The 20665-nt window shown below is 32.8% G+C and overlaps 1 protein-coding gene across 7 annotated transcripts in view; it reads right to left on the minus strand.

The window, feature by feature from the left end:
- Positions 1–20665, minus strand: part of LRP1B (LDL receptor related protein 1B) — a 1877633-nt gene that overhangs the window by 243422 nt on the left and 1613546 nt on the right. For all 7 annotated transcript variants that reach the window (XM_081051911.1, XM_081051912.1, XM_081051910.1 and 4 more), the window contains 4 exons: positions 16073–16213; positions 14767–14954; positions 8781–8964; positions 2197–2282 (listed from right to left, as the gene is read on the minus strand). In XM_081051911.1, the coding sequence (XP_080908037.1) occupies positions 2197–2282; positions 8781–8964; positions 14767–14954; positions 16073–16213 (599 nt within the window). The remainder of the gene's footprint in view (positions 1–2196; positions 2283–8780; positions 8965–14766; positions 14955–16072; positions 16214–20665) is intronic.

The raw sequence follows: 20665 nt of genomic DNA on the forward strand, positions 1-20665 counted from the left end.
GTTTTAAATGATGCATAGTAGAAAAAAATCATTTTGCTCCATTAAGAACGATCTCTGATACCATACTAGCTATGAAAGACAACAAAAGAGATATCAACAGACACGTCCAGAGCCACAGGGTTGGAAAATGAAGCAAGAAGCTGCCATTGATGCTCTGTTATGGGACTTTCATGAAGTCAGTAAATAGTGTTGCTATTTGGGTGGTACAGCTGAGCTAGAGTATCCCAAAAAGAGAACTTTCTCTTAAGATAGCATAGTCCAAAAGAAAGAAACGCTAAATAATAATAATAATAATAATAATAATAATAATAATAATAAACAACAACAACAACAACAACAAATAAAGAACACACACGATTTAGGAAAGAGAAAATGAACATGTCCTTTTTCCAGAGACCATGTAAGGAAATCAATGGCTGGCACACATAACTTGGATAGTATAGAGGACATATGGAGATCTACTGCAAGAGAAATAATTTTCAGTATCTTATAACTTTACTATAAGCTTAAAATTATATTGTACAGAAAAAAAATAAGTTAATGCAGAAAATCATTTGGCTAGTGAAAAAAATTCTGTTTTAAAGCAGTTATACATTCTTGAACTTGTGTCCTATGGGTATTCATCTCTTATAGACACGAGAGAGTTGCCTAATTTCTACATTTTTAATGGATTTCTGTTTAGTTTTTATAAGCAACATCAGATATTTTATATTTTACTCAATCACCTCAGGGCTCAGAATTAGAGAGAGAGGCAGTTTGATCCATTGGATGCTGATGGCAAATCCAAATTCAAGAGCAAGAGACTAAACCTCACCAATATTCATAACTAAGGAAGGTATACGTGTGGCAAGCACATGGAAAGTTTGAGGACTCTAGTGATTTGGAAAGCATGGGCTCCATGTCAAAGTGGTAGCCGCTACACTGCACAGTTTGGATTATGGCCATTCAGGGATGTGAGCCCAGCACTGCTACACCTTCATATTTTTTTTATGAGCAGCTAGAAATCTGAATTTTCATGTGAAATTTTCATTTTTAATCGGGACTAAGAGGAAAGCTGGAAAATCCAACTCTGTCAGTAAGAGTCAACATCATACTTGCGAATGAATGTTTGCCCTTAAAATAAGATTAAATCCTTAAGCAAAATTAATGAAACTCTAACAACAGCAGTGAAGGAATCTATCAGTGGAGTGGCAAAAACAATTTTAATTAAGTATTCTTTATGTTGCTGAAAAATTACATGAATGGCTTCTTTTGCCTATGTCTGATGCTGGCATAAATATATTACAAGAATAAGAACAATCCTTATTTTTGGCACGCTTATTCTAGACAGTGCTTTCACATGTTCATGTCACCACAGTTTGGGATGAAGAGAAATTTGTAGCAGAGCAAAATGAATCATCCCAAAGAAGCTCTTTCTCCTGACAAATAGAAACATGCTATAATTAACTATATGTGATTTCTCTAGTCCATGTAGTAGTCACTTTAATTTTAATCATTTGATTTTTTTTGCTATTTATACTGCAGATTGGGAGGGGGAAATAAATGTGGTGAGCAATTAACAGCTTTCTATCATGTCATAAAATGGAAATTATACGTTTTCATATCAAATAACATATATAAACTCTGACAATAGGACTCAAACATCAAAACAGAAGTCCAGATTCTCTTGGGTTTTGGGATGGGTTGAGAGATGACGAGGGTAAGACTGAAAATATGTGCTTTGCCACCATTTAACCATGACTGGGTTACAAACACACATTTACTTCTTTGCTATATTCAAATTTTAAATACTAGGGATCATCCTGTTTTATTTCTTTGTCCATGCACAGAAACTTGAAAGATGTTTGTATTTAAATCCCAAGATGTGGGAGGGGTGGAAACAATTTGGGAAATGCAACAAATACCTTAAAAGAGTATTTTAGGCTTTTATAATCAAGCTATTCTTGAGATAGTTGTTGCTTTACGTTTATTATACTTTGAATCTTTTACTTTCTTTGATGTGGTGTAAAGTGACAAATTCAGAGCATCATATGGACAATTCAAACAAAATAAAATTGATGGTAATCTCATAAACATTAATGCAGGCATCCATGAATAGTGCTTCATAAATTCTAACTGTGAGGTATTTCTATGGTTCTAACGCACAAATGGAGTAGCCATAATGAATATTATGAAATCATCATGGCAATGTCATACCTGTTTTAGAAGCGTGTAGTTGGAGCCATCAGTGCTAATTTTCCTTATCTCATGATGATCAGCAAGAATTAGAAAAGGTTCTTCATCTAAATACCAAGACAAAAAACACATTAGACTTTTCATATGTATGGTTTTCAACTCTGTTTTGTTTCAATTTCATTTCTGAAATGATATAAATTCAAATGCACTTGCCTCTGGCAGATTAATTGTTAAAAAATTTATACTGAGCGCCTCCGTTGCTATTAAGATGGAAAAAAATGAATACAAAAACAAATACCTAGACAGAACAAAAAAATGAAAATAATTCTGAACCCAAACCCTCTCTTTCCATCGATTTTCTTGAATATTGAATTATCTATTTTATTTGAAATTAGTAGAAATATCTGTTATAATCTGTTATAGCTGTATAAACTGTTTTTGTCTTTTTTTTAATATGGAATGCTTCACGAATTTGTGTATCATCCTTGCGCAGGGGCCATGCTAATCTTCTCTGTATCGTTCCAATTTTAGTATATGTGCTGCCAAAGTGAGCACTGTATAAACTGTTATAATCTGAATTTTGAAATGAATTTAAAAAGCTGCCCCTATATTGCATACCTACAATATAGATAAACATTCAACCAAATTTTTTTTTTGATAATAAAATAACTACCTTATTTTTTAAGAATAACTTTGATGAAAACCAAGAGTATCATTGCTTCTATGTAATTTTTTTCATTTGCCTGGGGATTTTTCTTAAATACTTTCTGAAGTACAGGGTCTATAATCTCTATTAATTTTACCTTTCCTCATAAGTCTCTTTTTTTTAATCCTTTAATAGTCTTTATTTCCTTCTTATTGTTTATCCAATATCTTTTAGTATCTCATTTTTCTAGAATCTAGAAAAGATAATAATAAGAAGAATCTGACTGTGCGCCATATATATATATGAATATCGTCTCGACCTTTAGATTGGGTTTCTCAACAGAATATATTCGGAAACAAAATGGACTCAAATAAAAGCTATTCAGAAAGTTTTGTATAGTATATTTATTTGACTAAGGATTTGACTAAATTAAAAATTAATTTGACCACATTCTTGATTGTTATAATCCTAGATCAATGAAAACCTTGTCTAAATATCTTTGTGTCTAAGATGCATTCATATACTTAGTTGCCAGGTAAGTGAATTTAATGTCAGTAGAAATTAGAAGAAAAAAAAAAAAAGTAGTCATTTTATGTAATTTAATTTAAATTCCATTGCAAATCATTTACAGTTATAGAATTTCTGTCCTGTTTAATTTATATCCTGAATTATTACTTTCTTCTTCTTAACATTTAGTTCCACAGTAAATATATAACACATAGGGTGATATATTATGTTTTAGTGTACTTTATGTCAGGGATTACAAATGTGTGTCACACATGCTGGACATCCCCTTCCATCAGTGATGGCAGTAACCTCAATCAATCATTGGAGCTAAATTGAGACTCAGAACCTTATTCAACAGAGTCGGCTCTCAAGTTGCTGATTCCTTGTCATCGCTGTCAATGTAGTCTCAATTTGTAAATATAAAATTCATCAGTCATGCTTTACATCAATAGTTAAGAAATTCTGTTCTTTATAAATTAAATATAAGACTTTAAACCATAAGACTCCTAGAAGAAATCATAGAGAAAAAAGCTCCTTGATATACGTCTTGGTAATGATTTTTTGGATACGACACAAAAAACTCAAGCAATAAAAGCAAGATAAATAAGGGAGTGCATCAAATTAAAAAATTTCGGCAAAGAAAAGAAAGAATCAATATAATAAATCAGCAACCTATGGAATGGGAAAAATATTTGGAAATCATGTCGGATATGGGGTTAAAATCTGAAATGTATAAGAACTCATTAAACTTCATTACAAAAATAAAAGAAAAACCTGATTAAAAAGTCAGAGGATATGAGTAGATATTTTTGCAAGGAAGACATGAACAAGGAGGCCAACAGGTACGTGAAAAGATGCTCAAGAGCCACAACCTGTGCCAAAACCTCTCTTGGGTGGCTCTGGGGGACATGTGGGCCTGAGGCAAGCAGTGACTGGCTGTGGTGCTCTCAGGGCTTTTTTTATGAAGTTGTCATGGGTCAGGCACTGGTGCAAGAACTGAAAGTGTATTAACTTTGGAAAAACCACCGCCAACACCCTGTGAATCGCTGAAACCCCACCCTGCCCACCTAGTGCTGCATTGTCAGGGGCTCTCTAGCCTTCTGGGTCTACCCCACAAGCTGCAGAAGCCTTTCACAGTAGTGGCTGACTTGTGGCTGCGTGGGGAACATTTGATGGTGGGCAGTGATCTATATAACTTATGCTACAGTCTCTCTTGAGTTTCTGTTGGGGATCTGCAGGCCCTGGACGAGTGGTGTCTAGCTGCGGTTTTGTCAGGGCTTTTGTGAGGTGGTCACAGGCCAGGTACTGCCCTGAGGTAATCAGGGGCTGTTCTCAGAGCTTTTGTGAAGTGGTCACAGCCCAGGCACTGGCACAAGCAATGAATCTGCATTAACCTTATAAAAACTACCAAACATGCCCAGCTAGTGCTGCATCCCTGGAGGTACTCTCAAGATTGGGTCACCCAGCCTGACCCACGCAACTAAGGAGGCTCTTTGAGCAGCTGAGCCTTGCAGGCAGGACAACAGGCAGGTTCACGGTGAGGCCACCCCCAAGGCCATAGTAACCAAAACAGCATGGTATTGCCATAAAAAACAGACAAATAGATGAATGAAACAGAATAGAGAGCCCAGAAATAAATCCATGCCTATATAGTCATTTAATCTATAGCAAAGGAAGCAAAAATTTACACTGTTTAAAAGACAGTGTATTTAATAAATGATACTGGGAAAACTGGACGGATACATACTAAACAAAATGAAACTGAACCACCTTCTTCCATCATATGCAAAGAATAAACTCAAAATGGGTTATAGATTTTGATGTAAAACCTGAAACCATAAAACTCATAGAAGAAAATAATAGGATGTAAACTCTAAGACATTACTCTTAGTAATATTTTTACTGATATATCTCCTCAAGCAAGGATAACGAACAAAAAATATAAACATATGAGACCACATCAAACTAAAAAGTTTTTTCACATCAAAGGAAATCATTAACAAAATGAAAAGACATCCTACTGAATGGGAGAAGATATTTGCCAATTATACATCTGATAAGGGGTTAATATGCAAACTCTATTAAAAAGAAAACCTCATACAGTTCAAACAACCTAATTGAAAAATGGGCAGAGGACGTGAATATAAATTTTTCCAAAGAGGACTTACAGATGGCCAATAGATATATGAAAAGATGCTGAATGTCAATAATCATCAGAAAAATTGAAATAAAAACAACAATGAGATACTGGCTCACACCTGTCAGAATGGCTATCATCAATAAATCAAAAAACAAGTGTTGGCAAGGATGTAGAGAAAAGGGAACCCTCGTGTACTGTTGGTGGGATTGCAAACTGGTGTAGCCACTATGGAAAACAGTGTGGAGTTTTCTCAAGAAATTAAAAAAAAAAAAAAAAAGAACTCCTGGGTACTTACCCAAAGATATCCAAAACACTAATTTGAAAAAAAAAAACAAATGTATCCCTTTGTTGACTGCAGTGCTATTCACAATGGCCAAGATATGGAAACAACCGAAATGTCTATCAATAGACAATTGGATAAAGAGATTGTGGTACATTTCTATAATGGAGTATTACTCTGACATAAAAAAGAATGAAATCTTACCATTTGCAACAACAATGGGTAGACCTGGAGGGTATTACGCTAAATGAAATAAGTCAGACTGAGAAAGACAAATACGATATAATCTCACTTATATGTGGAATCTAAAGAACAGTGTAAATTAACAAAGCAGAAATAGACTAGATACAGATAACAAACTGATGGTGCTGGACGGGAGGGGTGTTGGGGGATGGGGGAGAAGGTGAATGGAAAAAGTACAGATTGGTAGTCACAAAATAGTCACAGGGATGTAAAATACAATATGAGAAATATAGTCTATAATGCTGTGAAAACTATGTATGGTATCAGACGAGTACTAAACTTATGATGGGATCACTTCATAAATCACATGAATGCCTAACCAGGTGCTGCACACCTGAAACTAATATAAAAAAAATATTGATTGCCAACTATAATTTTATATATATATATATATATATGTGTATATATATATATATATATTCATGAGATGTAAAGTACAGTATAGTGAATATCGTGAATGGTATTTCAATAGCTATATACAGTGTCTGATGGGTAGTAGACTTGTTGGCATTGTCGCTTGGGAGGTGTGTAAATGTCTATTATTATGTTGTTTTCTACACCTGAAATTAATAATAAAAGAAGATTAAAGAAGAGATGCTCAAGAGTACTGATCATTAGAGAAATATGTTAGAATGGCTATCATCAAAAAATGTTGGAAAGGATTTAGAGAAAAGAGAACCCAGTGTGTTTTTAGCAGAAACGTAAATTGGTGCAACCACCATGGAAAACAGTTTGGAGGTCCCTCAAGAAGTTAAAAGTAGAACTACTATATGATTCAACAATCCCACTTATTGGTATATATCCCAAAGAAATAAAAAAACAAAACTGGGTGTCAAAAATATATCTGCACTCCCATGGTTATCACAGCATTTTTCACAATAGCAAATATATGGTGACAAACTAAGTGTCTGTCAATGGATGAATGGATAACAAAGATGTGATACACACACACACCCACACACACACCCACACACACACACACACACACATACAGGGATATTATTCAGCCATGAGAAAGAACACAATCCTGACATTTTGTAACAACATAGATAGTTGTTGAGGACATTATGCTAAGTGAAGTAAGTCAGACAGGGAAAAACAAATACTGTACGATATCACTTGTATGTGAAACCTAAAAAAAATAAATAAATAAATAAAACAGAGAGTAGAATGGTGGGGAAAATGGGTAAATGTTGGTTAAAGAATACAAAATTCCGGTTGAAAGATGAATAAGTTCTGGGGATCTAATACACGCATTGTGATTATAGAAAACAGTACACTGTATACTTGAACATCGCTAAAACAGTACACCTTAAATGTTTTTACCACAAGAAAAAAATGGTAATTATGTGAAGTGATGGAGGTCTCAGTTAACACTATGATGGTAATCATATTACTATACAAAAGTATATTATCAAAATCCACACATTGCAGACCTTAAAGCTACACAGTGTTATACATCGATTACATCTCAATTTGGAAACAATCCAGACTCTTGTTAGCAAAATATTTATGCTTCAGGAACACTGTTTTTGCATCAAAAGTATTATTTGTTTCTGATTATCATTAGTAGGAAACAACTACACAATGGATATATAACAAGACCCAAATTGTAATCATTAGCATTCATCTCCTTTATATAATATTTTATGTAAAGTTTACAGTGATGGAAACTGACTAGTTTTCAGATTTTATCTCTACTTCTTATCCCATGTCACTAAATGCATGATGTGGCAAGAAGTGTCAAAGGCAGTAGATTGGCAAATAAAACAATGGGTTCCATATTATACACAAATTGATTCAGGAATGAATATTTCAAAAATAAATAAAATATAAATTGAAAAGAGTTATTTCTTTTCTCTATAATGTGCAAAATTTTAACCAGTGACAAACTAATTTTTTAATTACTACCTCAGTATTTATTTCATGAAAGTTGATGACAAAACACCTAATGTTTTAAATATTGTCACCAGTATATATCAGTATATCAAGTAGTATTGACAGTTTCATATATATATATATATATATATATATATATATATATATATATATATAACTCAAAAGCAAAGTAAGAGGGCTAGAGACACCTTACGTACCATTTTTTGCCTATTTTAAGAGTCATTATTATATATTGCTTTGTATAACTTTAATATGTGTGATAATCTCCCCAAATGAATTATAATATATATTTAAGTTCTGGGTCATGTTTTACTGATGTTTTTTAATCTACAATGTTAATCACACAATGTAGAACAAATCAGAGTTTAGTAATATTTGCTGAATCACTGGAAAAATTGACATAGTCTTAGGTAGCTGATTTACTGTTGTTGTCATCGATATTACTGTTATTATTATTGACCTGTTGTTCTTGGCATGTGTATATGAGTGTGGGTGATGGAGGGGGGAAGGAAAAAACTATTGGAAGCTATCACAGTAGACTCTTTACTAGTCTAGGCAAACCTGCTCCTAAGAACCTTTGATTCAGCAGAAAGCCATGCTAAAGATAGTTGTAAGATAGTTTTTATCCGTGAGCACTTTCCAAATCTAAAACAAAATAAAACAAAAACACTTGGTGATTCACAAGATCATAATGCAATATTAATACAAACAGAACGGTCTGTGGACAGCACACAAAATCAGAGTGACAGATTCCAATATCAAGGTAAGTAGGAAAAAATTTTGATTTCTAAGAAAACAGCAAGGAGGAATAAATTCAATAAAATGGCTATAAAACTCAGGATGCATATGTGTAACTGAAGTTGTATCAGTGGACAAGTTCAACTCGATACCTGAAAGTGATTTGCAGCCATTTGGGTTATCAGGTTGTATTTCATACCCATCTGTACAGAGGCACTTGTACGTCCCGTAAGTATTGATGCATTGCTGGCTACATGGAAAGCCCGAAGAGCACTCATCAAAGTCTATACATGTTTTACCATCATCTTTCAGTTGGAATCCAGGCCAGCATTTGCACTGGGGAAGGAAAAGCAAGCATAATCATTGTCACTGTCTTTTCCTGATATCCCATTAGCATGATTCACGCAAAAAAGTTATTTAAGAATAGATAATGGCAAGTCTTTCTGTCACCCAGTGATTAATCTTTAATAAGAATTGCAACTATTAAAGAAAGTTAAAAAAAATTCCGAAATATCTCCGTTTGATTATCTGACATTGGGAAGATTATACAAGTTAATTGATAGCACCAAAGCCATGTGGCTGGAGAATGGAAAAAAAGAAACTAAAACAACAAAAACAAACAATTTAAAAAAACAGAAATAAACCGTCAACTTTTGTTCATTGTCTATTTCGTTATATTCTCTTTTTAGAAGACTTTGACAATCATAAGAATTAAACTTTATGTGGAGCTTTGAAGATTAATAACATGGTCACATATGTTATTTCATTAGAGTCTTACAGAAATCTGTGATGTAGGTATTATCCTTAGTTAACTGATGAGAAACCTAGAAGTACAAAGGTGAATTTCCCTAGGTAAAGCCAGGAGGAGAGGTGAGGCTGCTGTAATTTTTAACACATAGAAAGGCTCAATTCATATTTTTTGACTGGGTCTGATTCTATAACCTGACATGTTGAATGGAGAAATAATAATATTAATATATTTTCCCCACGATTATTAAGTCAATTTGTATCACCATCAATTTTTATCATCAAATCTTTTCTTCAGCATCCTCATCATACTCTATATGACCTACTGATGATGATATGAAATATTTACTACCTGATATGTCAATTCTGAGTACAATGTCATGTCATGTATGTCTTTGAATTCCAGAAATTAACGAGGCACTGTGATTAGTCACTGTCTTTCAGTTCTACAATCAGTCACTGCCAAGTACCATATAGGAATTATAATTATACAAAATGAGCCTATAACTGGCCAAAGAACTATGATCACATTAACCTTTAGTGGACCATTTAGTGGTCTTTGAATAAAGAAACTAGTGAGTATTGAGCAGGGCAGTGAATTAAGAACTCTAAGCTGTTAAGAGTACTAGTATTTAAAAGTTTGTCATCGTAAACATTTCATAATCTAAGTCATTTATATGAGGGTAAAAATGATGACATATTTTGTCCATTGAGAAAGATATATAAGAGATAGATGTACATATTAAATAATCAGCCAACAATTAATTGAGGAGTAGAAAAAAAATTTAAGTACAAAACACGTTTATTACTTGGAGGGGAAGCGACATCAACTTCACCTAAAACAGTTCAAAAGATAAATACCTTTTCCCAAGTCCTTTTACACGGAATGAATTCCTTTAAGTTTTTACCACTGTCTTCTGCAACAAATTTCAGCAATATTTATCTAATAATTCTCAGTAACTATAAAGAGTTTTTATTTTTTGTTTTGGTTTAGATTTTTCTTTTTTTTTTCTTTTTTAATTTTATTATTATTATTATTATTATTATTATTATTATTAGCTGTAGAACCCACTAGCAAGCCAGCAAATCAAAGCAAAAGCCACGGCTTGATTTCCCAAACTCTCCTTAACATATCTGAGTATGTGACAATACTACTTTCCTTAAGAAGACTCAGCTTACTACCTGACTTAAGAAGTTGGGGCAATCGGTATTTTCTATGGCAGAAGAAAATGAGATACTGAAGGTTACTGAAGTGAAAACGTGAAAATGGTTAAAATGATAAATTTTATGTCATATATTTTACAGTTTTAAAAATAAATAATTTAGAAAAAGGAAAATGAGAAACTGACAGGATACTCTAAAGTTGTCACCGAAGAGAACCAGAAATTATATCATGTGATCACGTGCTCAGGTAGCCTCAAGGCCCAGAGGCAGATATAGGGCACTGCTGAATTCAAAGGACAAGTGAAAGGAAATTTCATAGAACATATTGAATTTCTCTCAAAGAGTATTATAAAAATAAAGAGTGTCCCAATTTTAATGGGATTTCTGTAAATCTTTGCATGTCTAATGTCAGGCTTATAAAACTACTACATCAAATAGATGGTTTACATAAAAACTCACTTATGGACTATTAACTTCTTGAAAGTAAAATTGGTTAAATCTACTGAATACACATTTCTAAAAACTAATGCAATTAGGATGTTTAATAATAACAGTTACATTTTTAAAAAAAAATGTTTACTGACTCTATGAAGATTAAAAATAAAAATTGCTCCCCAATCCATTAACTTTGTTTTCACAAAAACAATTTTGCTCGCAAATAATCAATAAACATCTGTGGGAAATTCTACTAGCTTAATTTTCATAAACTGAATGGAATATAACAATCATTTGCATCTTCAAAATAAAAGATGAGCGATTCATCTACATTTAATAGAAAATAACAATAAAATTATCTCACCTTCATTTAAAAAGATAAGTTTTATGGAAGTGATATTTACATATATTCAATGTCATTTTAATTTTCCTCTTTATCAAAAACTATTTCAAATTTTCCTAATCTGTATTAATTTTCATGTAGGATCACATAGCAAACAGAAAGATACATAGCTAATCAAGCTTTTCCTATTACTTTTAGGAAATTTTATTTGCAGCTTTTAAAGTGATATTTGACAAATCCTGATCATTTCATTTCTAATGTATACATTAACACTTACTTCTCTCCCAAAAGTACATTTATTTTTACATGTAAATAGTCCTTCCCATCAAAATAAGATTTGTACTTCATTAACTGTTATTATTCCCTTTTGAAAAGATACATTGTGTTTGTTTTACAGCAAACATGTAGGTTGCTCACAGTCTAATTTTTGGTCTAAATTTTGCTTTCATAAGCAATTTTCATTTTATTTCAGAATTTGAAGGCTTTCTTGAAATGTTCTGCTGATACTGTAATGAGAGCTAGGTTATTGGATGTTTTTTCTCATTTCCTGGAAAAGAAAAACCAATCAGCTGACATTTCCTCCCACCAAATAGATAAGCATTTTATTGTGCATAAAACTTTTTACTCAACTTCCTGTCTGTCTGTCTATCTTCCTATCTATCTGTCTGTCTGTCTATATATCTATCTATAAATACACATATATATCTGAACACAATATGTAAAATATTTGCTTTGAACCTTTGCTCAAATCTCTTATTTATGATTCCAATCTTAGCTCTTCAAATTTTTATACTGGTTTGTTTTCCTTAATAGATAGATGTGTTATTTTATTCATTAGTTTTCACATATGTATATATTCTGGAACATTATTCATAGAAATTCTGTCATGTATCATGTACATACAATTTTTAAATGGTTAAATATATTGTTTATTTAACTAGAATTCTAAATTCATCCTATGACTCCTTTAGAAGTCAAAATGAAAATACCGATATTTTAAATGTATCAATGAAAAAATATTTTTGTGTAAGATGTTTTAAAGTAATTAAAATAGTATGATTTAACTTGTTTTTCAGAGTGAAACTGACTTCTACCAAAAGTAGTTTTCTAAATATGGTATTTCTGGGCAGAAAGTACTTCTTAAATGAAGGAATTTTTAAAATATTAAACTTCATTTTGACTGTTATGTCGAAGATAATCATTTGATACTCTATCATTTTTAGGTTTTACCACGAAGATTGTTATGGCAGTATAAATATACACAGGATAAACACAAATAGATTGATTTACATCGAAATTTAAATTTTAGATAGATAGAGATATGTATATGTTCTATGATACATATAGTCATTAGATACATAGACTTATAGGGCATATGTATTATATCGATAGAACTAAGGAATAATTTATAACCTCTGACTTAAAATTTTTATTAGTTATCTGTAACAATTCTGTGACACATTCCGTGATTTTTCAAGAAATATTTTTATATTGATTGTACATGAGTCACCAATAATATTTTTTGTTTCATTGGACATTTAAATATTTAGTGTCAAAATTAACCATTTGATACATACTCATCTCATTAAGAGCCATCTTGACTCTTGTTTCCTTTCATCTATCTGTAGCATAGTGTTTATAAGTGAGTGTATATGTGTTTTAAGTCTGTAAACTTAACTACTTCCTAAGACAACACGAGGTCTAAAAACTTCTTTTGTAAATGTAGCTTTTTTGACATTTCATTTGGATCTCTATTTTCACACAGGGAAAATAATTATTGTGGGTTTAGGTTATACCTATATACCCTATAGTAAAGCCCTGATCAATGTAGTTAAATTAATCAGCATATTAGAAATTCAAAGATTAAAACTGGCAAAGTGCTTGTTTGGCTGAATTTGTCATTAAATGAATTACCAAAGAATGTCAAGGCTGCCAGGAAAAGTGGTCCAATATCTTTTTGGTGCACAATTTTTTTTTCTCCAGCATCCTTTAAAGAAAGGCATTTAGTCCCAGCTGAAACCCTTTGAGTGGGTAGAGGTAAGGCAGCTCATTCCAACATAAAGAGTTCTAATCTTCAAATAGTCTTCTTTATATTGATCAGAACCACCTACTAATTTCAATCTTTGAAACAACTAAGACTAGGTGTGCTCCCTGTAGGAGGACTTTATATATCTGAATACAGTTACATAATAAGCTGTCTTTGCTCCAGGCAGAACTTCTTCCAAAGATGTGTGTTCCAGACTTCTAATGCTTCTGGATATACAAGTTTGCATACACTACAATTTGTCAAGGTTCTTCTTAAAGTGTCATGTCCATAAATGTGTACAATACCCTGGTGTTTCTGATCAGTGCAACACTCACTGAGTAGAATAAAATCTGACTTCTGTACGGGTCCAAACTGGCAATAGACCACTTCCGTGTTTTACAGCAGCCTTGCCCTATTGGAATTCATACAGAGCTATTGCTCAATTAAAAACACTAATTTTCAAATAAATTGCTTTTCCTGCGATTTTCCCCCACATACATATCTTGTTCCCCTGACATTAAGACCTAGCCGGACCATCAGTTCTAATGCATCTTTTGGAGCAAATTTAATATGACTCGTATATTATATTATATTATATTATATTATATTATATTATATTATATTATATTATATTATATTATATTATATTATATTATAATAAAACCCAGTTTTATAGTAAATTAAGTCTGGGTCTTACATTCATTTTTGCTCCAAAAGATGCATTAGAGCTGATGGTCTGGCTAGGTCTTATTTTCGGGGAAACACAGTAATGAATTTTAAGCTAATGCACAGCTTCAATTTTAATATTTTGTTGCTTGCATCCTCCATTCCAGCATCAATGAAACAGATTTTTTCAAAAGCTATTTTTTCCAATCTATTTTGTCAGTGAATCACTCTCTTAAGGAAAATGGGACTAACAAAAAGCAATTAAGGTATTAGGCATGCTTTTTTGTTTTCATATACCTGCACTCGCGGTCCTAATAATTCATGTGTTGTTTTATTTCTTCCTGTTAATATGAAAAATATTGTGTTCTCCAACGTTGTGGTAAATAAATGATTAGTCCATTTCACTTCACAGATGTATGGGAGGGAGAAAGGAAGAAATGGGAACTTAAGAGTTACATATATATTTAATGCAGCTATCCACATAGCAGTATCTCTCTAACAATGGTCTTCCCTTCTTTATGTTTTTATGTTCAGCATATAGTGAAGATATATTTTTATCTTTTTATTTTCCTAAGTATAGTTTTGAAGTTTTATAGTACACTGTTATTATGGTTTGCAAACATAGAAAGTCCTCAGTTAAATAATTTTACCTAACAATAGTTTGATGCCTTGTAAGTTTTACAGCTAAATTGGATTAGTCTTCCTTGTATCCAATTACAATGCATCTGATGACGTGCTATTTTTGATGATTACCTACCTTGTAACTGACTGGAAGGTCTTGACAATCTTGAGAACATCCACTGACTTTCTTGCTCAAACATTCATTTATATGGCAGTTTCTCTCATCTGAACCATCTCCACAGTCATCCTTATTGTCACAAAGATCTCCATTGGGAATGCACCTGCCATTTTTGCACATAAAAAATGAACTATTGCATGACTGTTCTGGAAAAAGAAAATAAACAAATGGAACGTAAAGGACATGCCATAGTTTTATACTACTATTGCTGAAAACATTCACAAAGATAATAACTCATCTGTCAAAAATTATAGCAAATGTATATACATATAAAATGCCTTATATTTAGTGTAGTATTTTACACACAATATATAAAAAATCAAGGGCAACCTGTACTTTGTGCAACCCACTGTAAATCTTGCTTTACCATGAAAATTAACAATGAAAATAAGCACCTATAGAAAATTCATGAAGTACTTCTGTCTTCATCTATATTGTGAAGAATGAGTTCAAAAGTTCAATGATAGCATGACATTTCCCTCAAGCTACAAGTCTGTGATAAATTGCATGTCACTAAAAATTAAGAATCTAGAATAGGCAGAAATTCCTAAATTCTTTTTGTTCCTGGAAATATAACACTGACATTTTTAAGCAGGGCATAAAAAGGACATTTTCAGTGAATAATAGTTCTTTCAAATATAGCTATGGAAAGCAGTTCAGGTTTTGGAGCTCCTCTTATCCTGATGACTTGAACATTACTCATTATCATAACACGATAAAAGGAAGCCTATAGACATGTAAACTATATGAGAAAAAGTAATTGTATTTTTATTCTAAAATATGTGACAATGTAGTCAGTCTTTAGAATAGTGAGGTGATACATAGACCAAGTATGGCTATGTATATATTTCTGTTCAGATTATATACAATTTATGTTATTTTGCCCAAGTATGAATAATACAGACTTTCTCTCAGTAAATCTCAACTTCTTTGTTTGAATTTTCAAATCGGTCCATACAGGACAATTATCTTTACATAAAATGATGTATTTAGAAAAGTGACTCTTTTGAAGGAAGCCGGGTGATGAATTCATCAGGTTCGCTGCCTCATATCTTCATGTTTTTGGCACAGACTATATTTCTAAAACTAGCTCCAAAACAGTTGATTACTAAGATCCTGCATGGTATCATTAGAAAAATCAAGGTGTAATTATGGGAATTTTTCTTTCATCGAATACCACACTAGACTAAAACTCAGAGTCACAGTTTTCCACTAAAAAAAGACAAATTTTGGTATAAGCATAGTGTTATGTATTCTCTGTTACCTGCACTTCTGCACTTAGGGTTTAAAGGTGCTTCATCAGAATGGTCGGGGCAGTCAAAGTCTCCATCACACTGCCACTGCGTATTTAAAAGACATCGCCCATCAGCACAATTAAATTCTTCTGCAGTACACTGTCGGTATCCTAGTGACAAAGAAATAAACATTCTAATTTATGTGACAAACATTAATTAAAATGTCATCCTCTAATGTACACTACCTAATTAACCATGTGGGTTACCCATGTCTCTTATGGGAAATATTTCTCATTTCATTCTGGGACAGTGGTCATACTTGCAAGAGATATTTGCGGTTGGGAAGTAAGATTAAGGTCCAGAAAATAAAGCTGAAAACAAGACAACATTATTGTTTATAGGTGAGAAAGCAAGAACACAAAACTCCAGTATGTCATCTCTATTCACCTGTTATCGATATCCTAAAGAGTTCTATCTTAGAATGGAAAACAAAAATTAAAACTATTACAATTTTTTTTTTCCAAAACCAGCTTTGGGCGGCATAGAACTACAACACACAGATGAACTCATTCTGAGTTATAAGGATAATTCTCAGAAACTGTAATGTTATGTTAGAAAATCAATATTCAAAATGTAGAGAAATTGCTAAAATTAGGAAAAAAAGTCAATTATAAAGCAATAAGTCCAAAAATATTGCAATTATTTTATATACTGATTCTTAGAGGCATTAAAAAGCTTTATTCAAATAACAGTATCAAATTTTCAATTGTTAATGTTCATATCTATGCCTGTTTGTAAGTAAAACTCATTTGATTTTGATTATTACAAAGTTTCAAATTGGATTTTTTTCCTACATTTATTAACGAGAAAAACTGTCATTTCTATGAGAACCTTTCTGGTAAATATAAGCAAATATTCAAGTGTTTGAGAGGGAGTAAGATTTTTATGGCTTAAAAAATAAACAAAATCCCAATAAAAAACTAATTAAATGATGATTACTTAATACAGATGTTTATCATCTTGAATAGCAACACTAAGTAGTTCTAAAATATCCTGAATTTCCTTAGTATTTCTCCCCTTCTCTCCTTCTTCACTAGTTCCTCTGCCTCAGTCAGTTACATACATTGAGGTCTATCCTAGCCCAGTAACAATACAGATCCATCCCCATAACACTTTTTTTTCCCAATTAAATGTATTGGGGTGACATTGTTAGTGAAATTATACAGGTCTCAAGTGTACATTTCTATAGTACGTCATCTGTATATCACATTGTGTATTCAACACCCAGAGTCAGTTCTCCTTACATCACCATATATGTGACCCCTTTTACTCTCCTCTACCACTCCCCGACCCTCTGGTTACCACTAAAGTTATCTATATCTATGACTTTTGTATGTTTGTCTTATTCGTTTGTTACTTTCAGTTTTATATTTCACATATGAGTGGTTATAGTTCCTGACTTTTTCTGTCTGATTTATTTCACTTAGCATGATAATCTCAAGATCCATCCATGTTGTAGCAAATGGCAGTATTTCATTTTTTCTTATGGCCCAGTAATATTCCATTATATATCTCTCACATCTTCTTTATGCAATCATCTATCGAAGGACACTTTGTTTCCATGTCTTGGCCACCATGAAAAATGCTGCAATGAACATAGGGGTACATATACCTTTACTGATAAATGTTTCCAGACTTTTGGGTAGATACCCAGATGATGGATTGCTGAATCGTATGGTAATTCTATTTTTTAAAGAATCTCCATACTGTTTTCCATAGGCTGTATCAATGTACATTCCCACCAGCAGTGTATGAGTGCTCCTCTCCAACACTTGTTATTGTCTTGTTGATAACAGCCACTCTAACAGGTGTGAAGTGGTATCTCACTCTTTTTTTTTTTGTTTTTTTTTGTTTTTTTTTTTTTCATTTCTCTGATAATTAATGATGTGGGGCATTTTTTTTTTTTTTTTGTATGTCTATTGGCCATTTGCATGTCCTCTTTAGAGAAATGTCTCTTCAGGTCCTCTGCTCATTTTTTAATTGGATTTTTATTTTATTTTATTGTTGAGCTGCATGTGTTCCTTATATATTTTGGATATTAGCCCCTTATCAGAGGCACTGTTTGCAAAAATCTTCTCCCATTTGGTTGATTGCCTCTTTATTTTGTTCATGGTTTCTTCTGCTGTGCAGAAGCTTTTTAGTTTGATATAGTACCATTTATTTACTTTAGCTTTTTTTTCCTTTGCCTTCGAGGTCAAATTCATAAAATCCGTTCTGAACCCAAGGTCCATAGGTTTAGTACCTATGTTTTCTTCTGTGCAGTTTATTATTTCATATCTTATGTTTAGGTCTTTGATCCATTTTGAGTCAATGTGGATATATGGTGACAAATAATACTCTAGTTTCATTCTTTTGCATGTTGCTTTCCAATTTTCCCAGGACTATTTATTGAAGAGGTTGTCTTTTCTCCATTGTATGTTTTTGGCTTCTTTGTCAACAACCATATGTCCATATTTATGTGGGTTTATTTTTGGGTTCTCAATGCTACTCCATTTTTCTGTGTATCTGTTTTACTGCTAATACCATGCTGTTTAGATTATTGTCATTTCATAGTATAAATTGAAGTCAGGGATTGTGATGCCTCCAGCCTTGTTCTTTTACCTAAGGATTGCTTTGTCTATTCGAGGGTCTTTGATTCCATACAAATCTAATGATCTTTTGTTCTATTTCTTTGAAAACTGACACTGGGGTTTTTGATGTGGATTATATTAAATTTGTATACTGCTTTGAGTAATACAGCCATTTTAACTATGTTGATTCTTCCAATCCATGAACATGAAATATCTTTCCATTTCTTTGTGTCTTCTTCAATTTATTTTAATAATGTCTTATAGTTTTCAGTGCACAGGTCCTTCACATCCATTGTTATGTTTATTCCTGGGCATTTTGTTATTTTAGTTGCAATTGCAAAAGGAATTTTTTTAAATTTTCTTTTTCTGAAATTTCACTGTTACTATATAGGAAAACAATGGATTTTTGTACATTGATTTTGTATTCTGCAACTTTACTGTATTTGTTTATTGTTTCTAATAGTTTTTCAGTGGAGTCTGGGGTTTTCCATATAAAGAATTATGTCGTCTGCAAAAAGTGACACTTTAATGTCATCATTCCCAATTTGGATGCCTTTTGTTTCTTTCTCTTGCCTGATTGCTCTGACAAGGACTTCTGATACTATGTTGAATGAGAGTGGTAGTAGGGGACAACCCTTCTGAGCTTAGAGAAAAAGACTTTCAGTTTTTCACCATTAAGTATGATATTGGCTGAGGGTTTACTCTTAACATCACATTTTTCTTCTTTCTTACGTGATGGAATTTTATTTTCCCTTACTGACCTCCAGTTCATCTTTTCTTCAATAACATCTAATTTCTGCAACATCTACCTTCTGAACTTCCTCAGAACGAGCAAATACCAAGTAACAAGTGTCAAATTCAAAGATGTCTCAGACTCCTACCCATGTACCTGCAGCTTCCAATGCTGTTGACCACACTACCTTGGAAATACAGGCTTCTTTTTAACTTTGCTTTTGCTGTTCCCTTTTTACACTCGTTCTGTATGATGTCCTCTCTTATTCCACCCCAAAATGTCATAGGTGAAGCCCTAAGTTCAATTTTCAATGTATTATTTTACCCTTTTTCTTTTTACAATGTTAGCTGTTCTCATTCTTTGTCATATTTTGACTATCACCCTTATGCTGATGGCCACCAAATCAGTATTATTTTTCCTGATCATATGTCTGGTCTTTAGAACTAAATTTCCAAGTACTCATTACGTAGCTTCATGTGACTATCTGATTAACACTTCATTTTCAAAATGTCACAAAATTTATTTTTTGTTATCTCTCTCTTCTGCACCAGCAACACTGGCCTGTAACCTCCTGTGCTCCAAAGCTAATTAACAGGAACCACATCCACCGAGTCACCAAGCTAGAAATTCTCCTGTATTCTTCGTATCTAACCGTAAATGAATTCTGACCCCTTCTGCACTTTCCATTCCACCTTGTCTGCCCTGGTTCAAAACCACATGATTAAATATCAGAACTATTGCAATAACCTTCTAACTAGTTTATTGCCCCCTTATGGCTCCCTTTCTCATAGCAATATTTTACCCACACTGCTGAAAAAGATGGTTATAAAGCACAAATTTGACTGAGACATTCCCCCTGTTTCAAAATGTGTTCTGGTGAAATAATTAAATACAAATTCTTTAACATTGTATTTCAGACTTTTTAGGATCTAGCTTCAATTTACTTCACTAAAGACATATTGCTATTCCTCAATTATTTCAATTTACACGTCTTTGAAACCATGTGTAGAATTTGCTCTGTGTCCGGAACTGCTGTATGCACTTAATATGTATTCCCTCTTTTAATTCTCTTACAAGGCCTAAGAGTTAACCAATGTCATTATAATCTTTCACAGATGAGGAAACTGAGGTACAGGGAAGTGAAGTAACTTTTCAAGGTCACATAGCTAGTCACTGGCAGAGCCAGGATTGGACCCAGGCTGCCTGGCTCCAGGGTCCAGACTCTTAACCACTATGTCGTGATCTCCAGCATCTAAATA

Source organism: Rhinolophus hipposideros (genome assembly GCF_964194185.1).
Source record: "Rhinolophus hipposideros genome assembly, chromosome: 6".
NCBI lineage: Eukaryota > Metazoa > Chordata > Mammalia > Chiroptera > Rhinolophidae > Rhinolophus > Rhinolophus hipposideros.